The following is a 27,788-nucleotide window of genomic DNA, read 5'->3' as shown; positions in this document are numbered from 1 at the left end:
CTGTATAATTTTTTTTATCACAACACCCAATCTTTCTTGGACCTGCAATACATTACATACCAAATATTTTTTGGACTCCCAAAAAAGCCCAATAACTTAATCATCATCATTAACAAAGTCAAATGACATCTAATTAATTGTCCTCTTCTATCAATCTCTGGACACACTATAGAATTTGTCAGCAACCTTGGAGGCAATAGACACATGCGTACGCTCCTCCATTGCGCCACCTAATTTCAGCATCTGCTGAAAATTTTCTCCTTCAACACCATAGTATTACCCTTACTCTCTAGGATATAGTTTATCTGTTGGAATATTCAATTGATGGGCATCCTATTAATAACTGTAGACAAGTAGGGAGGTTTTTTTTATTAGGAATAGACCATGATGGACATATGTCAGTAGTTGCTTAAAGTTATATCAAGACTCACTAACAAACATAGTCAGAATAAGTGGAGTGTCAATTTATAATGATTTAGAGTTGCTATATGTCGGGAATTGAAAGAGGACAAAATAGTGAACGAACTCCTTACGCACTTTCATATATGCTACAATAATAAGTAACTTTCTTCAAGTATTTGTTCTTAAAGTATTTTATGAAGTTAGCCGCAATATATCACGTATAAAAGGTCTCGAAGGCATGGGGTTCTTGCCAGCCACTTCCATCAGCGTTCAACACAAAATCAATTCACTTGTACTTGTTAGAAATCACTAATATGCTAGGATGAGGTGTGACTTGCTGCCTAAGGTAAGACAGAAAAAATGACCAAATCTTCTTCATCTATCTCTCAACTACCGCAAATACAATAGGCAATATATTTAAATTGCCATCTTGAACGATAGCCATAAATAAGTGCCTCCATATTGATCATACAAGTGAGTTTCATTAATGTAGATGAGTGATTTGTAGTGCTTAAAAGTCTCAACACAAAGTGAAAATATCCAAAACATTTAATGAAACCTAACACTGTCTTAATTACTATAGTAAGATTGAGTTACAAGTTAAACTTAAGTACCTAATTCATGATAACTAGTAGAGCATAATATATTTAAAATTCCATATGTAACTAAAATCAATGTAATGATACATATCGGGTAAGTGCATCTACATTACAAACAGCCACATGAAAATCTCGTTGTATGATTACCTCCCAATCTTCGTATCTTCTAGCGATTACTCTCTACTTTGTAAGTCAAACATTTTTATAGGATTTTTTGTAATTAAAGTAGTTCTCAACAGATCCTTAAAGAACTCTTATGCTAATGGTTGGATCTATTTTTATCATTGTGAAGATCATTTAAATCATCACTTTCGAGTCTAATTTTTAATGGTCTTTTCACATTGATGTTTGCATACAAAAATGACTATCGTTGTATCTTGTCACTGCCTATTTCTCCTAATATTATACGTCTTAAAAGCCAAACGAACTTTTTTATTTTCAAATTGTTGTCCAATCTCGAATTCATTGGTGAATCATCATCGGGGCTTCTCTAATCAAAAGAACACTCTTGATTCATTGCTTCAAGATTCAACATGAAAAAATGAGTGAAATAATCGTATCATTAAAAAATAACGGGTTGAGTCAGCATGAGTTGTGAGTCTGTAAAGTAATTTATCTCTTTATCCTCTTCAATCAGGTATATCCATGGGTTCAATCTCTACCTCCTCACCATTGGATACAAAATTAATTTGATATGATTTATTTAAATTTAAACCCTCAATTACATCTTAAGATGACATATTTAAATCAATCATCAACCTTTACCAAAACTTGAAGAACTCTCCTCACACACAGATCTATCAACAAAATAAAAAACTCCAACATATAGATTGTTGGATAATGAATATGCTAACTTCTCATGAGTGCTGTGTTCTCATTATTACATATTCGGTATTTGCGCCAAAGAAGATAGAATAATGCTATTAAGCAGTCTAACACAATAAAATTACAAATCAATTCTTACTCCTTAAAGTGTGACGCACAAGAATAAACAATAAAATAATATATTTTGTAATAAAAAAATGACATCTACAAAATAATAAAATGAGTTAAATTTTCACTGATTCACCAAGAAAAAATAAAAGAGATCGGTCTTGCTAATTTTAAATTTGGCTCACGGCTGAATTCAATAAAATCAATTTAATTTTAAAATTTAAATTCAATTCATCAATTGACTAATGAAAAAAAAAGGGTAAAATACTAATTTGGTCCCCTACGTTTGGGATGAATTCTGTTTTAGTCTCCAATGTTTAAAGTGTTCTGTTTAAATCCAAAAAAATTTTGATTTGCATCAATCAGGTCTTGCCATTAAGTGGGTGTAAATTTCTTAACATCGTGTCCGACGTGGCAAAATTGGTAGTTTGGCTACAATTAATAGTTGAAAGCACGAAAATAAAGAGAAATAAAATCCAGTCCCATAAGTAAACCCTAATCCCCAAAATTGATGTTCTTCGTCTGCTGAGAATGGCTCCTCAATCGTCTTCCCAAGGTTCACGTAGCAGCAGCAAGAGTCGTGGGAGAAGGAGGACGCGCTTCTGTGGAGAGAGACCAGTATTGCGGACATCATCTATAGCGGAGAACCCAGGAAGAAGATTCTGGTGCTGCGTCAACTATCAGGTGAGTCTCCTCTTTTCTGTCTCTTGTTTCAAAATAGCGTTGGGTGTTAGTGTTTGGAGGATCTAAACTGTTTGGTGTCTTTATTTTGGTTTGGTTGAGAACAGATAGGAGAAGGATGCAATTATTTTGCTTGGGCAGAGCCTGAAGGGCAAGATCCACAAATTCAAAGACTGAAGAACAAAGCAAGTTCATTGAAACAAGAACTGCAGAAAGCTGAAAGGAAATTTGCATTGGCACTTGCTGTTGAAATTCTTGGATGGACAAACAGCTGGGCTTCTGCTATATGATCGACTTAATTGAGGTTTAGGGGGTTAGCAGTTATGCTTGTTTGCTTTGCTGTTGTTGTCCCTAGTTTGGAGGGAATGTCAATTGTTTAGGGGATTGAAAAAATTTACATGCAGTTAGGGTGATAACAGTGATGTGTTAGTTGAAACTTTTTGAAAGTTGTATGTGTGAAGGATTTTGCTGTAAACATTATCAAGTTTTTGAGTGAAATGAAAAGCTATGAGTTCCTGTATTTTGACATGCATTATTTGGCTCTGTAAAAGTTTATTTCAGTTTGATCTACCAATAAATAGAAGGCTTAATTTGCCAATTCACATAACTATGCTGCTGAAAATTCATTTAAATCATTAGATAATGGAGAAGTCTTAAAGTAGCTTCTCTTAACCATTACAATATCCAAACAAGCCTTAAATATAACCATGAAAAGATAACAACACAATAGAGATCAACATGAAACTAGTAGTCTTAAAGTAGGCTGTCTAAAGTATCACAGGGATATTAGCCCTTGGTCATTGCCACTTTCATTACAAACAGAAGGTAAACACTAAAATCTACTATGTTCTTCATCCCAATGCTTTCTAGGCCCTAGGTGGTGTTTTGCCATGAACTTCAGGGTCCTCCTTGATGGGCTAGTGACTGTTGCTGTCGATGGCTGGGGTTGACTGGCGTTGCTGCTGCATCTAGCTCTCTTGGAGGATGTTTGTGACTCTTGGCTCCCTCCAACTTGTGTATTGCTCTTTCTCTTTGGTTGAAGTTTTGTAGCTGGTTGTGTTATTGTCTTGGCTGGGATCTTGCTGGGGTTTGGAGTCCTAGTTGTGCCAGTACCTTTCTTGACTTGTGGAGCTGCATTATTCTATAAACAGTAACAACAAACAGTGACATCAGGGGATTGGGTTCAACAAATTGGGTTCATCAGACAGTAACAATCACATATAAGGAATTGTATTCAAATTGACAACAACAACTTTACCTTTTTTGCTGAGGCCTCCACCTTACGTTTTCTAGGGCAGGTTCTTTTGTTGTGACCAAGTGCAAAACAATAGGAACAGTTTTGTTGTTGTCCAGTCCTGGATAATTTAGCCAGTGGTCCATTGTTGCGTGGCTCATCACCAGTCTTGTTCCTGCTTAGTTTTGGGCGCCCTATTGGTTTCCTAAACACTAGTGGTAGCACATCATCAATCTCAGTCCGGGCCCAGAGATTTGGTCCATTCACTGGGTAGATTACATGTTGATAGCAGTCCACGTAGGTCTCTTTTCTATAGCACTTGTTCACATAGTTCTTAACATCCAAACACATTTTTCTAATGCAACTCATGGCATGCTCACAAGGGTAACCTGTTAGTTAAAACTTTCTACAGGAGCACTCATGTAAGTTTAAGTCCACAACAAATTTGTCTCTATTACCCTAACTGCTAGACACCTCATACTTGTCCCTACCCGCATATATGGCCAACCACTCCCTACCCTTATCAATCTCTCTTTCAATTTTCTTGTTTATTTTTGGCAAAATTTCTCCAGCATATGTAACTATACTTTGTCTGTTGTCAGCCCACCTATTCATTAGATAAACCCTAATATCTTCTAACATAGACACAATGGGTTTCTCTCTAGCCTCTACAATAACAGAGTTAAAATACTCACACATGTTGTTTACAAGTGTATCAACTATAGGAAAATAATTAAACCTAGACTTGCTCCAATACTTGGTAGGGATCTCCATGAGATGATTATAAGCTCCTTGATCAATCAGCTGAATCTTCTTCATCCTTCTCTCTCACTCCTGGACATATGTTGCCTTTGCAGCCTTCCACATCATCATCTTTAGCTGAACACATGGGAACCTTTTTCTGAAATTGCTATATAAGTGCTTGACACAAAACCTGTGGTCTATGCCAGGCAGCAACTCATCGAAGGTAGGGATCAATCCCTTGGAAGCAGAATTTAAAAATAGCACCAGTCAATAACAGCACAACATGAATTAAAGACAGAATTAATTAGACAAGTTTAGGTGAGCACTGCTTAGATTGAGAGTTACCTTTTGTTGGTCGCTCATGAATGTACACCATCTGATCTTATCAACTCCCAAATCGTCACACAGATTCAACAAAAACCATCTCCACGAGTCTTTTGTCTCTGCTTCAACAACAGCATAGGCAATTGGCAAAATCTGATCATTGGGGTCCCATCCAATGGCTGTTAGAAGTTGACCCCATATAGAGTCTTGATAAAGCATCCATCAAGGTCGATCATGGGTCTGCATACCATGAAACTCTATTTGCAAACATCTAAGCAAATATAGAGCCTCTCAAATAGTGGTCTCATGTCCTTACCAGGAATTGGTGTCTCTAATTGAAATTCAGGAGGTCTCTCCACTTGTATCTGAACAGTGGAACCCGGATTTGACCTCAGTAACTTGACAGCATAGTCATGAATCCTCCTATATTGCTCTCCATAAGTACCATTAATCTCATCCAAGGCTTGCTGCTTCACTCTGACAGCTTTGGTCTTTGTGAGATCAACATTCCACTTGCTATGAGCCTTCTTTATCAAAGTTCTCAACTTAATTTTGGGGTTCTCACAAATCTTCTTCATAAAAGCCTTACTCAGCCACTGAGAACTCATGATACCAATCTTGGTTGCCTTACTGCATGTGTGTTTTTTGTAACAGCTGGTCAATTGTCATGTATCCTCTCTCTTCATCTTATGGCAGTAAGCAAACCACTTACAACCTTCTTTGCAAACAACTTTGCACCTATGGCTATCACACTTTGAGAACCATATTCCTCTGCCACTGTGCACAGCATAGCTAGTTACACATTCCTTAAAAGCATTCCTATCTACGTATATTGTCCCAACCTCCCATTTATAATCCTTCATATTCTTCAAACTCTTATACAACGGGTACTTTCTCAACAAGGGATCCCTTTCATTATCACTTACAAGGACATCGCACAACTCCTCCCTCTCATACCCATCATCTTTATCCCTTAGTCCAGCAGCCACCACTTTTTCCTTACCTTATTAACACTGCCACTAAATTCTCCTTGTACTCTCTCAGTTGGAACACTCTGTTTTATCTTTTGGGAATCTTTCGTAGTTGTGACTTCAACATCATACAAACCCCCATCACCATTCCAATCATCATCGCTGTCATCAAATGCAACCTCCATATCACTATCTCCAGAGCTGTTTTCACTCCACTGTTCATCAATGTCTCCCTCATCATCATTTTCTGGCTGGTAGTCATCATCCTCAGATTCATCATCACCTGAAAAATCTGACCTCTCTAACCTCTCTTCATCATTATCCTCCAACATATCATTCTAGGCTTCTGTCACCACCTTGGGCTTCTTACCCACCTTGGCCTGAGCAAATAATTGGGCCCTGTGCAGCACAATTAGACCAGGCCCAATAGTGTCTGCAGTGGGTGTAGCAGCCTCACCACCATCTATGTCTTCAACTTCCTCAATAGTGCAGCCTTTCCTAGTAGTAGCACCATCTTTGTGAACAACAAAAAGCTCCACCATGTTGTCCCTCATTCCAATTCTGGCCATGTCCATTGCATCATTGTCTGTGTGAAGCATCCTCAGTCCTACATCTGTTTCATCTTTCAGAGACTTATACTACATTGCAGCGATGTTCTCTGCCACATATTCCTGTTCGACCACTATCTCCATGGCCTCAAACCTACTCCACCTATCTTCATCACAGTAGTCCACTATCGAAGTCTCACCCCCCACATAGTGTAAAGGTTCACCATCAAACCCAAACTTTCTCCTATGGTGTATCTTGACACTAAAATAACTCATTTTTCGAACAATCTGTTAGACAAACACAATAGACTTCATAAAATTCTCACATTGATCAACAACAACAGAAATGCATAAATGCAATCACTAGGGCAAAATAAAAACTTCCAAAACAAAACAAGAAACGAATATGAAACTATAAAACAAAATAATCACACATCAACATGCATTATTACATATCAACATGCATTAAGATGAAAACCAAATGGGTTGAGAAGATTTGATAACGGAATACCTGATACGATCTTCTTTCGGAAAGCAAGGGTTTCAAACTAACTGCTGCTGTGGACCTCTAACGTTACTTAAGGACAATGTCACTTCTCTGGCTGCGAATCGCAACCCTTCAGTGACGATCGGTAGGGTTTATTGCTTTTCATTATCGTTTCGTGCTTCATAAGAAGAAGAAGAAGAGTCAGGATAAATGGGAGGTGTCCAAAGGCGGGAAGGATTACACGTCTATTAACTACTGTCCCCTCTCCGTTGCCATGTCGGATACGACGTTAAGAATTTCACACCCACTTAACGGCAGGACCTGATTGATGCGAATCAAAAGTTTTTTGGATTTAAATAGAACATTTTAAACGTTGGGGACTAAAACAGAATTCACCCCAAACGTAGGGAACCAAATTAGTACTTTACCCAAAAAAATAATAAGAGATAATAATATTATTCTTATTTTAATAATATTTTTTCTTTAACAAATTTATATAGAATATAATAAAAAAATTATGTGAGTAGTATTAAAAAAATTAAGAGTGATATTATATTTTTTCATAATAATTTATGTGAATAATAATATATACATAAAAGAAAATTATAAATGAGATATTTCATTTGTTAGCATGCATTTTTTTTTTGTTATAGTTTATTCTTAAAAACTCTTTATCAAGTAAGAAATGTTGAACTTTGTTAGTTAAATAAATTTTAATTTTAATTTATTATATTTTATATCAATAGTTTAAATTTAAAATTTAGAATTAAGAAAACTTTTTTTCTTCTTCTTTTATCTTTAATAACAAGTTAATATTTAACGAGTTTTAATCTCCATATTTCTTTAGAACACATTAATATTTGTCAAAATATAAGATCTTTCTAATAGATTAATATATATTTTTAAAGATAAAATAATTCTAGATGATCAATGTTTTTTTTTTATTTTGTTGTGTATTTGAATCAATACTAACTTTTCTTTTATTTTATATTAAAAGTATTAATTCTTTGATATTTTCTAAAAGATATATTTTAAAATTATTATTAAAAATATTTTATTAAAAATTATTTAAATAATAATATTTTCAATAAATTAAATATATCAATCAATTATTTCAGGAGGCAATGAAACTAGTATATCTAAAGTTAAGTTTGACTCATATTCCAGGGATTATCTAGAACCAGATGATTGGACTCGAATGGAAAGCCCAAACGTTGAAGGAAGGTGACCTCCGACTTATTCCTGCCTGGGAGCCGCCGTCCGAGTTGTGTGTTTTGAAGAATGGGGAGTGGTACCTGCAAAGACACTCCGATGCCTAAGTTAGCAAGGGGTAAGCACTAAGCAGGTTTAAAGTATTGGAACTTAAGTTTACCTGAGTGTGTCAGGATATTTATAGGAGACGAGCCAACAACCACCGCCGAAGTAGTTCCATTTCTAATGGTGGATAACCGTCCCTTTATCTTAAGATTATTGAGATCTCCCTTCTGGAAGTAGGAACGAGATTTACAGAAGCAGTTATTTACTTGAATAAATGTTAAGTACCTGCTTACATTGACTCCGACCTCTTTGAGAAAGTCGGATAGGCAGTGAAGACCAATCTCCTGAATTGGGCCTTTTAGCTAGATGTGGACCTAGCCTATGTATTGGATCAGGATATGAACAACTCACTTTATGAGCTAGCTTGTTTTTATTGAAGTTTTAAATTGCGTTTAATTTTTATTTTAAGTCACAAAAAAAATTACGTTTAATTGTGTTTAGAAAAGAAAAAAAAGGCTAGACTAAATTAATTTTTTATATCATGTTAAATATAAAATATATAAAATTAATTATGTTTAATTTTTATTTAAGATAAATAAAAATAATAAAATAAATAAAATAAATAAAATTATTTATTAAATAAATTTATATGACTAATAAATATTATTATGTTTAGCAGTAATAATTTCTACTTATATTTAGATGAATTTTATATACAAAATTATATAATTTATATTTATATTTATTAAAATTTTATATACATAAATCAATATAATTTATATTTTTTTTAATTTATCAATATAAATTAATAAAATTTATTTATTAAAAATAATTTAATATTTATATTAATTAAATAATGATTAAATTTAAAAATATAAAAATTTCTGTTGGCCCAAGAATTTTTCTTAGAATTTGTTTGAAAATTATTTGAATATAAATTTTTTTTATTTTTTTGTAAAATTTATTTCTGTTTAAGACTCAATTTTATAATTTTGAATGATTTTAATATATTAATAGAATAAAATTTAATTTTTTAATTTGAAATAATTCTTATATAAATTAATTTTTTTTTATAATTTCTTTGTAATAAGAAGAAAAAAGATGACTAAATAACTATTAAATAAAATCATCAATTATAAATATAAATATTTTTTATATTTGATATATTGAATTTATTTAATATGAGAATTAATTTTAAAATTATTTTGTTTATTTGATTTGTAAATAAAAGAGAAATGAGAATCAAAAACTCAAAATTCTCAAAATAATTCAAATTGTTTTTTATTTGTTTTAATAAAAAAATTTAATTCTTTTAAGTGAATTGAGATTTGTCGGTTTAGAAACAATCTTAGTATGCTTGTTTGTGCACCGTTAAATCGATAAAAAATAATTTTTTTTATTTTTAGTGTATTTAAAAAAATTTTAATAATAAAAATAAAATATTAAAAAAATAAAAAAACATATTTTTTAAAAAAAATACAATTTATATCTTTTTTTAAAAGATATTTTTTATATAATAAATATAAAAAATATTTTATCTTATTTTATCTAAATATAATTAATAAATAAAAAAAATTTATATAAAATATTTTAATATAAAATTATTTTTATTTTTATAAAAAATCTTTTTAAAAAAATAAATTTTTTTTTTAGAAATAGGATCCAAACAAATCCAGTATTTCTTTTCCCGTTTCTCTGTTTCTTCTCAAATTTCTTCTTCGGTCAACACTGTCTCACCTCTTCAGTCCTCTCCCACCCTCTTCTTTAATCTCTCTACTCGCTGCTCCAATGTAAGTCTGCGACGCTGCCTCTCTCTGTCCGAAGCTTGTGCTGCGCTTGATGTCGGCGATGGTTTGTGGTGGTGGTCGTGGAGGCGAAGCTGAGTGACTGGAAATCATCGGCAAAATCGTCTTGCCACGACGACGGTGCTGGTGGTGGCGGTGGAGATAGAAGTTGCGCGAGAGGGAGTCATGATTTGGGAGTAAAAGAAAAGGTGGAGTTAGACTTAGAATTTAAAAAGTTAGAGGAGAATATTTTTGAAAATAAATATTATTAGTTTCAATTTTTGTCGCCAAAAATTTCAGTCTTGAAAGTAGTCAATCTCGATATCTGTGTTTGCTGCGTGAGATAATCAATTGAGTAGATTTATGTGAATTTTGAGGTGAAGATAGCTGCAAAGTGTGTTTGAAGAGAAAGAATGGAGCCAGGCGAGACGCCATCAGTTTCTACTAATGCTAGTTGGTCATGGACGGTGTGCCTTTTCATATCAGGTATAGTTTTTGGTTCATTCATATCAGGCATCTTTCTCAATTTGAGACCCTTACTCAGCAGCAAGTTCCGGGCTCTGCTGGGTTACCAAGATTCAGATTCCAACAACATCAACGATGAACCGTTGGGCGAGGAAGGCAGCAGGTTGAGCCAGGAAGATTCAGCTTCTCTTCATTCTCTGGATTCAAATGTCAGCCAAGGCAGCTCCCTGAGCCAGCAGGAAGATTCAACTTGCGATCATCCTCCTCCGGAGTCAAAGTCAACTATGACCGAGGGGAGTTCGTCTTCTCCGCGAGGTTATAAATATGATGTGTATCTGAGTTTCAGAGGTGCTGATACCCGCGGAACTTTCATTGATTATCTTTACCACCGGCTCATGGAAGAAGGTATCTTGGCCTTCAAAGACGATGTGAATTTAAACAGAGGAGAAAGCATTTCATCAGAGCTCCTGCAAGCAATTAAAGATTCACGGATTTCTATCGTTGTGTTCTCAAGAGGTTATGCTAGCTCAACTTGGTGTTTGGACGAACTGGTTGCTATAGTTGATTGTTACAAAGAGATGAAGCAGGAACTTTTCCCAGTTTTCTATGATGTAGATCCACGTGATGTTCGATATCAAAGTGGGGCTTACGAGGATGCGTTTGATTCGCATAGGGAGAGATTCAAAGAAGAGCCTGACAAGATCTACAAATGGAAGAGTGCTATGACGTATTTGGCCAATTTAAGTGGTTTTGCTTTAAGAGATCCGTATGTATATAAACTAACCATTGTTTTTCCCTTTGCAAGGGATTAGTGATCTTATTGTTGTTTTGGTATGACAGATTATTTCTGTTCCTCTTTCAGCGCTGAAGCCGAAGGGATTGAAAGAATAGTTGAGGCCGTGCTGGACACACTGGTTTATAAATTCCAAAGTTCAAGATTTACTCATAAAAATCCAGAATCCACTGAAAGAAGACCATCGTTGCAGGAATTCAACAAATATGACGTGTTTCTCAGTCTCAGACGCACTCACACTCCCTACATATTTATTGACTACCTTTACCATTATCTCACCAAGAAAGGATTTTCCACCTTCAAGAGTGAAGAGGAGACTGAGAGAGGAGACTCCATTCCTTCACAGGACCTCCAGGTAATTAAAGATTCCAGGATTCTTATAGTTGTCTTCACAAGAGATTATGCTGACTCAACTTGCTCTTTGGAGGAAGTGGCTACCATAGTTGATTGTCACCGGGAACTAAATCAAACTGTCATCCCAGTTTTCTGTGATGTGCATCCTAGGGATGTTCGAAGACAAACCGGCCCTTATGAGAGAGCGTTTGTTTCATATACGAAGGAATTCAAACAAGATCCCCTCAAGGTTCAAAAGTGGAGGGAAGCTTTGAATTACTTGACTAATCTACAAGGTGTGAGTCTAAAAGATGGGTAAGTATCTAAACCATACTTTACAGGAACTTGATCATTTCTAGGCAAGTCATAACTTATCTTGTGCAAACCACTAAGCATTCCATGCTTAATCAGGCTGAATCTGCATCTTAGTTTATCATAGTAAGTTAAGCTATTACAAAGCATCTTGAAACGATGTATGTTTGGTTTCTTATTTTTTAATCTTTCCCTTTTAGATCAGAGATTGAAGCGATTGGAAATATCATTCAGATAGTGGAACGATTATGCCCTAAATTCTCCAGGCTTAGTAGCCACGGTCCAGTTGGTATACAATCCAGTTTAGCCATGCTAGAAAAGCTTTTGAAATTAGAGGATGATTGTGTTTTAGTTCTCGGAGTTTGGGGCATGGGTGGATCTGGAAAGACAACCCATGCTTTAGCTTTGTATGACAGAATAGTTCAGGAATTTGAGGGTGCTTGTTTTATTCAGGACGTAAGCCAGGTTTACAGAGTTGGTGGTGCTACTGCTTTGCAGAAACAAATCCTCTGTCAATTTTTAGATGAAGAACTTTCAGATATGTACAGTCCTTTTGAAATGTCTGGCTTCTTAAGAAGAAGGCTTTATGGGAAAAAGATCCTTATAGTCCTTGACAATGTTGATGTGCCAAGGCAGTTGGAGTTATTGGCTATAAATCGTAACATGCTTGGGAACGGAAGTAGGATTATCATAACCACCAGGGATAGACATATTTTGACTGCATACGAAGCAGATGTAATTTACGAGATTCCATTATTGAATGAAGATGATGCTCGTGAACTGTTCTTGAGTGCTTGTCCTGATGCTACCAATTATGAGGGCTATACTGAGTTGATTCCCAGAGTACTGGAATATGCTGGTGGTCTTCCATTGGCGATCAGAGTACTGGCTTCTTTTTTGGGATCCTGTGATATAACTGTCTGGAAAGATACCTTGAATAGATTGAGAAAAGTGCCATCTTTTGAAGTTATAAAGATTCTTCAAATAAGTTTTGATGGGTTAGACCAAGAAGAGAAAGAAATATTTTTGCACATTGCTTGTTTCTTTCATGGGAAGAAACTAGATTTTGTAATAGAAGTTCTAAATTGTTGTGGATTTTTCGCTCGAATTGGGATTCAAGCTTTGATGGACAAATCACTCATTATAAAAAATGAGGAGGAAATTCATATGCATGATCTATTGCAAGAAATGGGAAAGGAAATTGTTCGTCAAGAATGTCCAGAAAATCCAGCATCGCGGAGTAGATTGTGGCGTTACGAGGACTTTAGCTTTACCTTGAAGTCAAAGAATGTAACAATTCCACTCTGGCAAATTTAATTGTATCATTAGAAAATTACATCTCTTTCGTATTTGCGATCATTTTTTGAGTCTGTCAAAAATATGCTTTTTTTTTTTTGGTAATATGTTCATGCTCGTTTTTCAGGAAGCAAGCAAAGTTAAAGCCATAGTTCTATATGAGGATGCCTCCATCTCCAAACATGAAGATCTGAACATCGAAGGGTTGTCAAAAATGACAAATCTTGAACTGCTCATAGTATATCATCAACATTTTTCGGGAAAGCCTACTTCTCTTCCCAACAAATTACGGTATCTTTTGTGGGATGGATATCCTTCCTCTTCTTTGCCTTCATTTGAACCGTATAACCGTCTTGTTCAATTGAATTTGCCTAACAGCCGCATCAAACGGCTATGGAATGGCAGTCAGGTAGTTTAATATCTTCCTCATCCTTTTATTTTTATTTTTATCTTTTTTCCTTTATTAAAGAAACAATGGAAAGAAGTAAGCAATTGTCACAATTTTGTTTTAAAATGGTATAATGGGAAAATGTTTTTACATCTTCTAAGATAAAAAAAAAATATTTCAGAAACAATACAAATTTGTCCAAAATAGTGCAAACTTTCTTTATTTTGTATTCGTTAATTATTGCTGAAATAATGATCATTTTTAGGTGTAATAAATATATAATTATAGATATTACATATAAAAAATTGTAGATGTTAAATTAAGGCTGAGTTTGGTAAAGCTTTTTCAAGAGGTGCTCACAAGCACGTCATTTTGCGTTTGGTAAATTAAAAAGCCCAAATGCTTGTGCTTACGGCTTTTAAAAGTTAGGGGTGCTTTTGAAAGCACCTAGGAAGGAGCTTTTCAAAGCTGGCTTATGCTTACTAAATTTTTTTCATTTTTCCGCACATATTTCTCGCTATTATATTGCCATTGAAATCCTCATATATTTCTAACTTCTCATCCTTTTTTTTTTGGTGACTTCTAACTTCTCATCCTAACCTTCACAAATTCTAACACAATCTTCACATATTTTTTATTTTTCAACCTAATCTTCATATACTTTTTATTTTTTATTTTTAGTGATGATATTTAGGATAAAATAAATTTTTATAATACTTATATAAAATTTTAAAGTTAAAAAATAAAAGAATTTATTTATTATATTTATGTTTATTATGAATTTTTTATTTTAACATTATTTTATTTTAAAATATTATATAAATTTTTAAAAAATTTGAAAAAAAAATTATTTTTTGTTATAAACATGTTTATTATAATTTTTTCAACTTTTAAAAGCTGTTTTACCAAACATAATTGTGATGCTTGTACTTATTAAAAGTCATTTTTAATTTGATTTTACCAAACGCAAGTGCTGCAGTTTTTAAAAAGCTATCTTTTAAAAGACATCTTTCATAAGCTACTTTTAAAAAGTAAAAGCTTTACCAAACCAAGCCTAAATATAGTTAACTTTATGTTATTGTCTTCCTAGTATTTCTCTTCAGGATTCTACACCAACATTTAATGTCTTACATTTTAATATAACAAAATGACATGTTGGTAGCTAATGATTCTATTTCCAGGTATTTCGAAGTTTAGAAAGGGTGGATTTGAGTTACTCAAAAGAGCTCAAGGAGACGCCAAATTTTGAAGGGTGCCCAAGTCTTAAGCGGCTAGATCTCACAGGATGCACAAACCTAGTGCAAGTCCATCCATCTATCAGAGATCTTAAAGAACTTGCTTACTTGAGTTTCCGTGACTGTGATAAGTTGGTCACCCTCAATCTTGATCATAAATGCAAATTAAGTTCTTTGAAGGTTCTTGACCTCTATAGTTGCAAAAATCTTAAGAACACACCAGATTTTACAGGACTACCCAATCTTGAGCACATTGATCTTGGAGAATGTACACGTTTATCCACTGTTCATGATTCTATTGGGACTCTTGTAAATCTTACGTACTTAAATGTGCAAGGCTGCATCAAGCTTAAGTTGCCTGATAGCATTGATGTCACATCTCTTCAAACTCCGAAGGTTCATGTCACGGATAGAAAAGAAAAGAAAGATAGTTCAAAGTGAGAAAATTGGTAAAATGATAAAGTAGTACTTTAATCACCCCTGAATTTATAATTTTAATCATGTATGAGTTCTATTACCTTGAATCAAGGGTGATTAAAGTATTACTTTATCATTTACCAACGTCTTTGAGATGTGAAAACCAATGCAAAAAGGAAAAGAGGGAAATGAATGGAAAGAACGACGGGTGCTTTTGGGAGGAAGGAGTCAACAGTCAAGTGTGGTGCTTTACTTGATTTTTTTTTTAATTGAATAAAAGATAATATTTAAAAAATATTGAATTGCAGTATTTTTTAGAAAGATTTTCAAGTATGTCATTGTCCTTTCCTGACATATTGATATTTTAAATCTCATAACCATTAAGATTTATATTAAATAATTTATACGGTTCAGATTGGGTTGGTAACATTATTGTGAGCATGCAATTTAAAAAGTTCATAAAATATTTACAACTGGTCTTTTCTTTCTCCAGTTTAAATTGGTTCAAAATTTTATGTTTGTGCAGCTTGTATGTGCATTGCAAAATTTTTAGCCTTTTTTTCCCAAGCCATATGTTACAGAATAAATTAAGTCATACTAACTACTACGTTTAAAGTCACTTTTTTTTTAATAACCCTTTCATATGTTAGAAGTTAGAACCAAATAAAAATAAATATGTAACTAGTATATATATATATATATATATATATATATATATATATATATATATATATATATCTATATATATATATATATATATATCTATATATATATATATATATATATATTTGATAATTTGAACAATTAATTAATATTCAATTTTGACAAATTATTTATTCATTTTTAGTCATATTAAAAAATATACTGTAAGTCTCAAAATAATTATCAAGTATGGATATCTTTAAAATAACTATCAATTATATATATATGTATAGACCAAAGAGAACAAATGTTATAATATTTCAATTTAATTAACAAGTATAGTTTATTAAATGTTGTTAAAAATGTAATAATAATAATAATAATAATAATAATAATAATAATAATAATAATAATAATAATAATAATAATAATAAAGTTATTTTTTATCATCCTATTTATTTGGAATAAAAAATTAAGTGCAAAAGATTTTTTAAAGATGACATCCTATTTAATATTATTTGATTTCTTATATATACACAAGTTAAAGCAAAGAAGATAAATAATTAATATAATGAAAATTTTTTCATTAATAAAAAAACGAGTTTTATTTTGACATCATTGCTAAGTAGTATCATATATATTTTTATTAGTAACTACATAAAATTAACTAGTCTATGATTTCAATTCTCTTATTTTTGCTATATAATTTTATATTTTTAATATATAAAAATTAAAATTATTTATATTTAAAATAAATTTTATGCATAATTCTTTAATTATGTAATATATACATGATGAATTATTGGCTAGTGTTGATTTAAATGAAAGAAAAAAAATATCATTTATAGTGTTTATTTAAATAAAGTTTCTATTTCTTTAAAAAAGTATAAAAACTAACACAAATACTAATATTTTTTGACAAAAATCGTATATTAATCAAGACACTACAAAAAAAAAATCAGAAAAATTTTAGTTTAATTATTATAATGTTAGTAATTACTATCATGAAATTTTTATTATCATTAATATCATGACTAATTCATTACCAATATATCTATTCCACTTAGCGGTGGAAGAAATCCTAATAACAAAAAATTAAAAACTTGTCTTTGACGAAAACAAGTAAACATTGTTCATGTTCATGATTATAGATAGAGCAAGTTCACACATAACCTTTGATTCAACAAAATTTTATTAAATTAGTTTTATTTGGGATGCAAAATTATTTGTCATCATGCCTTAGATTGAACAAAGTTACTAGTCTTAGTCATCGTAAGTTAGTATTAATTAATTTATGATTGGATCGATATTTAAGAAAATTTTTATGAAACATTATTTTAGTTTTCTAATAAATTTTAATTATCAAATCATTCTTTAAAGTTCTATTTTATTAGAAAAATTAGTTTTTATATTAAATTATTTGTCTAGATAGATATTTATATTTTTATTAAATAATAAAAAATATTAAAAGATTATCAGAATTTATTATTTTTTATCATTACTTAGTTATTAATGTCTAAAATTATGTTATTAGATTACTAGATTAAAAAAATTAAACTAAAAAAATTGAGTTTATAAATAAGTGATAATAAAAAATAATAAATTTTAATGACTTTCTAATATTTTTTTAAATAATAATGAAAGTTAATTTGTCTATTTTTTACAGAATTTAACATGAAAATTAATTTGTGTAATAAATTTAGTAACTGATTTAATAATTAAAATTTGTTAAAAATTAAACTTTTCGACCAAAAAATTTAGAAAACGATTTTTTTATTGTTTTATGCATAATAGGTAAATAATTAATTATATAACCTATGTATTTTTTTGGGTCATTATAACGTATTATTAGAACACTAATTAAAAAATTATCTATTCTTTTTGGGCATACATTAATGTTAGTAAAAAATAATTCAGCCTACTTCATTATTTAATTATTTTTTCATTTACAAACCAATGAATAATCCCATGTACATACACACTTGATTTACAAAGTCCATCAGCTCCAAGCCATCCAAAATTTACTCTAATGTGGCTGGCTTACTAATATAAATCATTCTTTAGTCACAGATTTATTACACTTAGCTGTCTTTTTCTTGCCCTTTTATGGACTTTTTTGTCAATACACACCATGCAAGAGGACAAAAATTTTACTGGCCACCGATCCGTACATGTTATACTGTTGTACCAATAAAGTGGCTGGTATATGTGAAAATTTTCCTATTTTTTAATATCACTCTATGTATCCTTATTAAACATTCTTACTTCTTAATATGGACATCCGAATTCTTACCGGATGGCAGGAGCTTTGGAATCATCCGAGACTACTGGCGGATAATGTGGACTACCCGTGGTTAGTTACAAGTGATTTTATCACGGTATGGTGAGAGAGCGAGAGAGAGCGAGAGAGTGGGGAGGGGGGAATACGGGGAGGGGTAGGGTTAACGAAAATGGCAAGGATCCTAGGATTTGGAATAGAGAAGAGTATCGAAGGTTGAAACAAGAGTCTTCTCCATTTTTGTAGATCAGCTCCCAGAAGACATCTCAAAGCGAGAGTTGTTTCAGCTTTTCAACTGGACTGGACGTATCAATGATATCTACCTATTCTGGAAACACAAAAATGGTAACGTGTACATATTTGCTTTTATCCGATACACGACGAAAGGGGGAACATTGAAGGCGATAGCGGAGATGAACCAAATAAGACTAAGAGGTAAGGTCGTCTCTGTGAGAGAGGCAAAGTACAGACAGACGTGGGTAACGGGCGCCAAGGCGATCATAAGCAAAACCCCTCATCTCAGGATCCACTCAAAGGAGTAGGTGAGGATAGATCTCTGTCGACTATGCATGGGGTACAAACGAAGGAAAACGTACAGAACATGTTGGGAAATCACGAGATAAAGAAGATGGAAGTTGCAGTGGTGGCAGAAAATTTGGAATGGGTGCAGAGAAGTCTGGTAGGAGTTACAACGAAGCCTATTGATTTTGCCTCTTTGAGGGACATGGTAATGAGGAACTTGCCCTCTGTAATCCGAATTTGGGAAATGGGAGCTTGTAAAGCTCTATTAACCTTTGATAGTATTCGCAATGCGGATGAGACGTACACTTTTAAGTTGAATTGCCTGCTACAAGTTTTTCATCGGGTATAGAGGTGTAAGGAGTCGGAGCGATGTGAATCCCGGAGGGTATGGCTCGAATGTCTTGGGGTACCGCTGTGCGCATGGTCTGTGGACACCTTCAATAGGATAGGAGGACAGTGGGGAGCAGTGGTGGGATGTGCGAAAAACACAGAAATGTGCAACACGCTCACGGTAGGTCGAGTGCAGATTGATACGTGTGCTATGGATGTGATACAGGAGAAGATTCAAATTTTTGTTGGATCCAGGGGCTATGACGTTTTGGTGAAAGAGGGTGCGCATCAAGCAGGGGACATGCAGCTCAAAGGGGATTCCTTTGGTGATGGTGTCAGCAATTGTGGGTTCTTGAATCATGATACAGCAATAATGAGCGCGGAAAGGGATATACGGCAACCGGGTCCATCTAAGGAGGATGATCATGATGAAGGATTGTCGATGATGGTGGCAAGGAGGGAGGAAGATGACAAGGACAGATTGGTCAATTCAGATGATTTTTGGAATGAATTGGTGGAATGCAGGGCCAATCACAAGCGAGGCAAAGTAGTAACGGATTAACTTGTTACTGCCGTGAATCAAGGAATTTCGGATTGTGGGGGTGATAACCGAACTACTTATGATGCTGATTCGGATAGGACGGTTACATGCATATACAACACACTGCATCATGGACCGGGTAGAGTTGCAAAAAAGGAAAAACCAAAAAACCAAAGAGGTTCTAAGGATTGGGCCAGGACCAAAGGCAAGGGGTTGGGAACTAAATCCAATGGGCTGGCCCTCTCCACTTTGGCTACTGGACCCGACCCAGATTGGAAGGGGGAATCGGAGCTGGCTCTCATCTTCGTTCCTCCTGCGCAGCAACGCAATGCTTCCTATGGAGAGAGCGGCAGCGAAGAGGATGGTCGCACCCGACTAGGAGACGGCACCAGCGGGAGTCGGCGGCCAGGATCTCGAGGAAATCGCCTGGTGCGCAGAGAGGAAGGCCGCGATCGAACTGTTGGAGGCGCCGGGGATGTCGAGGATGGTGGGGTAGGTCTTGTCGCTGGCGCTGCGTTCTTGTTCGGTCGGGCCGATGACAGTGAGGAGCATCGAGTTGCGACACGGATGGTGATGGGACCAAGGGAAAATCCGGGCAGTCACAATGCGATGGTGAGGGACGAGCTGACTATGTTAGAAGGGCTTCCTCAGGAGATTGTTGCTGCTGGAACGTACAGGGAGCCAGCTGCTAACAATGGTCAACCGGGAACAACTCAAACAAGCCTTTGTGAACAGAATGGCGGTAGTAGGGCGGATGGACTTGCTGGGGTAGACTCCGGAGGTGCTGGATCTAGGCAGGAGGACTGTGGAAAGGAGGACAGGGAGAGTGACAATCAGGGAATAGAGGAACAGATGAAGAAAAATAGATTGACCTTGGAGCTGGCGATGGAATCAGGGGCTATATTGTATAATGTGGAAGATGACATCATGGCCATTCTTCAAGCTCAGAATGAGGAACTTGCACAAAAGAGAAAAATCGCAAAACAGAAGGCGAAAATGAGAAGATGCAGACCCAAGCATAAAAAGCAGGTGTGTCATAATAGTTATAAATGAATTTCAATTATTGGAATGTTAGGGGGTTACGAGGTGATAGAAAGATGAGAATGGTGAAGGAGTTAAAAAATAAAAATAACTTGAGCTTGGTAGGTTTGATTGAGACTAAAAGACGGGTAGTAACGAGATTTGATGTTGCTCGGATTTGAGGATAATGGGGCGGGATGGGAATATGTAGGCTCGGATGGTGGATCTGGGGGTCTTTTGATGATGTGGGATGAATTATCTTTTAAAATGAATAATTGCTATAAGGGGAAAAGATGGTTGGGAGTTGAAGGGGTCATGTTAAAGAATAACTTCAACCGTGCGTTTTCCTCGGTCTATGGGGCACAAAGCAGAGAAGAGAAGATTCGTGTGTGGGAAGAGCTGAGCTATATAACTGGGTTGTATCAGGTTCCTTGTTGTTTTATAGGAGATTTTAATGAGATAGTGAATGTGGAGGAACGAAAAGGTACTGGTAGTTTGTCCATGTCTGCAGAGGAGTTTAAATTTTGGATACAAGATATGCAATTAGTGGATATGCCATTCACTGATCGCAAGTTTACATGGTTTCATGGCCGTTCGTGCAGTCATATTGATAGAGCTATGGTTAGTGTGGAATGGCTAGAAGAGTTCCCTGCGATTCGGTTAAGGGGCGGACTGTGGGGTCTGTCAGATCACTGCCCTATAATAGTGGAAGATACAATGAGGAGAGGAGGTCCCAGGCCGTTTCGTAGTCTTGATTCATGGTTTACACATGAAGGTTTCCTTAGCATGGTTAAGGAGGAATGGAGATGCTTAGGGGAGATGCAGTTCGCAGATAAATTGAGGGCATTGACGGTTCCTTTGGGGAGATGGACAACAAGATTCTGAGGCTAGAAGAAGAGATCAGGAAGGTTGATGAGTTGGTCGGTAATGGAGTATATGATGGAACCATGGAGGCTAGAAAAAAGGCGTTAGTTACATGCTGTGAGAGGTGGTATGTGAGGAAAGAAGTTCACTGGAAGCAGATGTCTTGGTCTCGGCAAGCGAAGGATATGGACAACAACACAAGATATTTCCACAATTTAGCGTCCGCAAGAAGAAGGAATAATAGGATTGATTCCCTGGTCGTTAATGGCAGGCTGGTGAGGAATCATGCTAGAATAAAAATAGCTATCAGAGAGTTCTATAAAGATCTGTACCATCAAGAAGACTCTCGTGTGGGGGTTCCGAGATGATCTTGTGGAGAGGATAGATGAGGAAGACTCTGGAACCTTGGAGGCGATGCCTTAGTCTGAAGAGATTAGAGAGGCAGTTTGGGACTGCGAGTCATCTAAGGCGCCAGGCTGTGGTGGATATAACATGAATTTCATAAAAAGGTGCTGGGATGAGATTAGATCTGAATTCACGGCAGCAGTGATGGGGTTCTTTCAGACATCTAGGTTACCGGCGGAGTCAAATATAACTTGGGTGGCGCTGGCACCTAAGTTTATTGGTGCGAAGGAGATTAAAGACCTGAGGCCCATTAGTATGGTTGGGTGTGTGTACAAGGTTATCTCGAAGGTGTTAGTCAGGAGGATGAGATCAGTATGTCGGGATTAGTAGGAGAGACGCAGAGTGCTTTTGTGAAGGGGAGGAAGATTCATGATGGGGCCCTAATAGTGTATGAAACAGTCCACTGGCTTAAGAGGAGAAATAAGGAGGATATGGTGTTGCAGAAGATGGGGTTTGGGTGCAGGTGGAGGGCTTGGGTTATGGAGTGTGTGACCACGACCTCTATTTCGGTATTGATTAATGGCTCGCCTTCTAAATCGTTCAAGATGGAAAGGGGCTTAAGACAAGGTGACCCGCTCTCTCCCTTCTTGTTTGTGCTGGTTGTGGATGTTCTGCATAGGATGGTTGGTCAGGCAGTTAGGAACGAGTGTATTTCTCCCTTAGTGGTTGGTAGAGACGGGGTGAAGTTATCCCATCTTCAGTTTGCTGATGACACTATTCTATTTTGCCCACCAGAAGATGAGACCATGAAGAACTACAAGCGGTTGCTGAGGTGGTTTGAGTTGATGTCCGGGCTCAGTATTTAATTTTGAGAAGTCTAGTCTGATTCCTATCAACTGTGAAGAGCAATGGACCCAACGTATGTGCAGCTTGTGGGGTTGTAAGGAAGGTACCCTCCCAGTTAAATACCTTGGAGTGCCCCTAGGAGCTAACCCAAAGTTGGTAAAGACCTGGAAGCCTATAATTGACAAAGTGGAAGAGAAACTAAGCCTCTGGAAAGCGAAGGTGCTTAACAAAGCTGGAAAGTTGGTGCTTATCAAATCAGTGTTAAATAGCTTGCCGGTGTATTACTTGAGCTTGTATAAGATGCCAAAGGCAGTTGCTGAGAAATTGATATCCTTGCAGAGAAAGTTTCTATGGAACAAGGAGGATGGGAGGAATGGTATGGCGTTAGTAAGATGGGAGCTGGTGCAGGCCCCAAAGAAGTTAGGTGGGTTGGGAGTTGATGATGCTATGGTTCGGAACTTTGCACTTTTGTTTAAGTGGTGGTGGCGTTTTGCGAAGGAAGAGTGCCTATTGTGGAAAAAAGTGGTCTGTTCTTGTAATAATCTGAAGCCGACTGAGTTACTGTCTACTCAAGTGTTACCTACCAGAGGAGGCCCTTGGAAGGATATATGCCAGTTACAGCTGAAAGATCAACATATAAGGGATAAGATGATTACAGGTCTGTCCATGGAGATTGGTGATGGTCGTCGGACGCGTTTTTGGGAGGATATATGGTTACATTGTGGATCCTTGAAGGATCGATTCCCCCGACTCTTCTCTGTTTCAAACCTGTGTGGTTCGACTATTGGGGATTGTGGGTTTTGGGATGGGTTAGAGTGGGTTTGGAACTTCTTTTGGAGGCGAGAGCTCTTTCAGTGGGAGTTGGATCTTCTGGGTCAGTTGCATGAGACTTTGAGGCCGGTGAGGCTAGTAAATAATATGGAGGATAAAGTGGTGTGGAAATAAATATGATAGACTTGGTATTTTTTCGACTAACTCTTTTGTGCAGGTGTTACAAGAAGGCATGCTCTCAGAGGATATAACCAGTTACAGTTTCACCAAGACCATTTGGAAAGGTTTAGTCCCACCAATAGTGGAGTTGTTTGTTTGGTTTATTTTGATAGGCAGGGTGAATACTAAGGAAAGGCTGAGTCGGTTTGGGATAGTCAACCAGGATGATAAGAGGTGTGTTTTATGCAACAGAGATGTTGAGCAGGTCCATCACTTATTTCTTGGCTGTGATTTTGCTTGGCAGGTGTGGAATGCTTGGATATCTGTGTTTGGCCGTCTATGGTCCATTCCGGGATTGATGAAGGAACACTTTCTAAGTTGGATAGAAGAGCCCGTAGGAATGAGGATCGAAAGCAGCGGTTGAGGTGCTTCTGTGCGGTCATCTGGAACATTTGGATGGAAATGAATAAGAGGATATTTCAGAATAAAAGCAAAGGTGTAGAAAAAATCATCAATTTGCCTGTGCTCAGCTATAAGGAGTGGGAAGGCGCACTCTCTTCGTGTTGTTGATGGCTATGCTGGAGATGACATGGGGAGTCTCTTTATTTTGTGTTAAAGTCTAGGTGATTGCTTGTTTGTTTACCGTTTTCTGTTTGCTCCACTCTATTGTGTTGAGCTCTTTTATTTCAAAAAAAATTACAAGTGATTTTAATGAAATTTCGCTCCTAGTGAAGTGAAATTAGGGGTGGACATAGTTTAAAAATCTAAACTGTATGTCTATATCCACTTTAAAACAAGTTTTGCTGTTCATGAAATCAAACTAAAACTAAATATACGAGGGAAACGATTCTAAACCAATTTGAAAATATAAAAATCAGTTTTAAACCGATTTAAAAATTCAAAATCAGTTTTATTTATTAATTGATTTTAAATTTGGTTTTTTAAAATTCAATTTTTAAATCAGCTTTTTAATTAAAAATTCGGTTTTAAATTCAATTTTTTTTAAAAACTTCGATTTCAAAACCAGATATTTTAACTAAAACTCTAATTTTAAAATTAGTTTGTAGAAATTTAGTTTCCAAATCACAATTCTTTTTTACTAAGAATCTAATTTTAAAATTGATTTTTTGCTACAAATTTTAAAATTTAATATTTTTTTAAAGATAAAATTAGTTTTTTTAAATTATATAAGTTCATTACAATTAAGATTTAATTTTTTATAAATCTAATAATAATAACTAATTCATATAACATTTTATCATCATTAAAATATAAGAAAATGCCACAAAAACTTCTCAAAAGTTAAAACAACCACAACAAAATATCAAAAGGTGCCAATAAAATTATTAAACAACCACTATCTTTAAAAAAAATATATCTACAAAATAATAAAATATATCTTTATTATTTTGAGACAAATTTTTGAACAATCAAATATAAATACTAAATATACCTAGTCATTAAAAAAAATACATCTACCTAAGAAAACAAAATAATTATCAAAACAAAGAAAAAAAAAATACCAACTTACGATAAGACAATCATAGTAATTTTTTCTTACTTCAAACTTTATTTTTCAAGGGATAATATTTTTTAAGTCTCCTATTAGAGAGTATGATCTCAAATTTTGTGCAAATTTATATTCAATAACTTTTAATTGGTAACTAATCCCTAACTTCTAAAATAGCAAGACAACAAAAATATAAAAATAAAATAAAATAGAAGAAATATGAATAAAATTTTATATATTGATCAACTTGTTAAAAAATTTTACTATCATTATCACTACTAGAAAATTAGTTATTACAAACGAATATTTCTGACGGATTTTATCCCACGGAAATACAGACGGAATTTTAGAGAGATTTTTTGTCGAAAAATAAAAAAATGAATTAGCATAAATTACAGACGAAAAACAGAATCCGTCGATAATTCTGTCGGTAAAATTAATTTTTTTTCGTGGGAAATAATTACAGACAAAAAATCCGTCTGTAATTAAATAGACAAAATGCTGTATTTTATTAAATTATTACAAACAGAAAATTCGTCTGTAATTTAAAATTTTCCATCAAAAATATTAGAATAAGGAGTTAGGTTCCCGAAACTACGAGTGGTTCATTTCACTTCTTCACGTTTTCCTTGAATTACTCCCTGCCTTCTCTCTCCCTTGAAGATGTGACGTCTTCCATTGTCGCCGTCGCCGCTGTCGTCGCCCCCGCGGCTCGCGTCGCACGAGCTCCCTCCATCGCCCTCATCGCGTTTGCTCCCTTCGTTGCCGTCGTCGTACGAGCTCTCTCCGCCGTGCTCTTGTCTTACGAGCTCCTTCCAGCGCCGCTCTCGTCGTTGCTTCTTCTCTCCTCGCTGGAGGTTTGTCATCATCTCTTCTCGTCGCCGTTAGTTCAGGTAGGCCTCCGCCTCCTTCTCGTCCATATCCCTACCCATTCCATTGTGATTTTATTCTGATTTCATTATCCTAGCCCTAGCCCTATCCCTTCCCTGTTGCTGCTGTAGAGAACAGAGTTTCTAAATTCTAACCTGTGAATGTGAGTCTTAAAGATCCTAGTTTCTGCCTTTATCTTGCATTTTATTACCCAAAATGTTATTTGCGATCTCTATTTTTTATTGCAGGTTCTTCGTGATCTTCTTGAGTTCAAAAGTGATCGTGCTCCAATACCTGCAGGGAAGGTTGAACCTGCTTCAGCTATTGTGCAACGGTTCTGCACTGGTGGGATGTCTCTTGGAGCTATTTCAAGAGAAACTCATGAAGCAATTGCAATTGCAATGAACAGATTAGGTGGAAAATCAAATTCAGGGGAAGGTGGTGAGGTAATACAATTTGAAGGTCCAAGAGAAAGTATGAGGAAATCCCTGGTTGGCTGCATTGCTTACAAGAGAAGATTCATATGCTACTACTTTTAGTGTAAATAGGGATTCCAAAAATTCTCCTTCAAGTTTTGACCATATATATTCTTTTGTTGTTACTTTTAGGGTATGTCTTCACTAGAGGAGGGTTTGTGGAACTGTCCAAAAAGCTTTCTCTACCTCTAGGTTCCACTCTTGACAGGTACTGGATACCGAATAAATAATTACTTTGTTTTGTATTTCTAAAGATATAAACTTATATCTTGATTTATGTATAATGAGTCAAAATCTGTCATGATGTTAGATATGAGGGTCTGGTTCTTTCTGTTGGTAGAAATGGAAGATCCTATGTATTAATTCTCGAGGCTGGTCCATTGGCGGATCCAAGTCAGAGCAAGTTATATTTTGCAAGAATTAGTACAAAAGTGGGATTTTGTAGGGTAACAATCATTTCCTTCTAATGAAGTTATGGTCCATTGATTCTACATTTTTTTATTAACCTGCTTTGAATTCTAAGTCATGATAGGTAAAGTTATAGCTTTTGTTTACTATATTTATTTATGTGGCAGGTTAGAGTACCATTGCTTCTACCTTTCCCTCCTTTCTTTTTTAATTCTATTTTATTCCGGGTCTGTCTTTTTTCCATGTTAATTTTTGTTGTTTCAAAGTAGGCAATATTTTTAACCATTGCTCATTTTATATTCATTATTGTTTCAGAAACCTGTCAAAGTAAATGCTGAAACGAAACAGGATTTGAGAAGTTTTAAGCTTATATTGGAATATATAAAAGCCTTGCATGTAAGTGTTGAACTAAAGTTTACTCTTCATTATATAGCATGAACAATAATGCTGATTTGTGTGCATGTCTAATGTTCAATGTATGCTAATTGTAAAGCTTGTTTATTTGTAGATTCCGATGGTAGAGCTTATTCGTATTATTTATTACTTCTTGCTTGAGATGAATGAACAAGATAAATGATGTCCAAATTTCTTAGTCTTAGCAGTTAATGTTATCAAAGCCTCGAATTTTCTATCTTTCGCAATATGGAACTTTTGTATGGTGCTCTCAAAATTCACTTCTCTCTTACACACTCGCTCTCTCACTGACACGACTTCATCAATGCCGTTCAAGAAAATATTACGGTATTTTATTTTATGGTGCAATTTGCATAGAGGAGTAATTGAATCTATTTTGTTTTATGGTGCAATTTTTTATGATATTTTGCAAGTGGTATGTCTCTATTCTGAATGTTTGTTTCTTTCCTGTTTGGCTGGAACTGATGACTGATAGGAGGGTCAAATAATAATGCTTTTCAGATGCAAGCGGAGATTCAATTGCTTTCGCCACTCGTTCCTGTTCGTCAATTGAGCTTCCTCAAGTTGCTGGTCCATCATGGGCACCCTT

General features: G+C 35.0%; 2 protein-coding genes across 3 annotated transcripts; one reads left to right on the top strand and one right to left on the bottom strand.

Moving 5' to 3' along the window:
- Window positions 1-4,677: 4,677 nt before the first annotated feature.
- LOC110265235 (uncharacterized) lies at window positions 4,678-6,220 on the bottom strand. The gene is made up of 5 exons (XM_021108123.1): window positions 5,921-6,220; window positions 5,623-5,807; window positions 5,234-5,547; window positions 4,939-5,096; window positions 4,678-4,830 (listed from the first exon to the last, which is right to left on the bottom strand). Exons 1-5 carry the CDS (start codon window positions 6,218-6,220, stop codon window positions 4,678-4,680), a joined length of 1,110 nt encoding a protein of 369 aa, XP_020963782.1.
- Window positions 6,221-9,837: 3,617 nt separating this feature from the next.
- On the top strand, window positions 9,838-15,365 carry LOC107613207 (disease resistance protein Roq1). 2 transcript variants are annotated; one of them, XM_016315099.3, is made up of 6 exons: window positions 9,858-10,173; window positions 10,348-11,195; window positions 11,292-11,870; window positions 12,068-13,157; window positions 13,291-13,572; window positions 14,733-15,365. In XM_016315099.3, exons 2-6 carry the CDS (start codon window positions 10,378-10,380, stop codon window positions 15,225-15,227), a joined length of 3,264 nt encoding a protein of 1,087 aa, XP_016170585.1. In that variant the 5' UTR covers window positions 9,858-10,173; window positions 10,348-10,377; the 3' UTR covers window positions 15,228-15,365. The 2 variants fall into 2 exon arrangements, with proteins under 2 accessions (XP_016170584.1, XP_016170585.1); XM_016315098.3 differs by having other exon boundaries at window positions 9,838-11,195.
- Window positions 15,366-27,788: the final 12,423 nt, after the last annotated feature.

This window comes from Arachis ipaensis, chromosome B8, assembly GCF_059453495.1.
Source record: "Arachis ipaensis isolate K30076 ecotype BB chromosome B8, ASM5945349v1, whole genome shotgun sequence".
Taxonomy (NCBI): Eukaryota; Viridiplantae; Streptophyta; class Magnoliopsida; order Fabales; family Fabaceae; genus Arachis; species Arachis ipaensis.
Note: the sequence above shows the minus strand (reverse complement) of the source record. Positions and strands in the feature narration are given on the sequence as shown.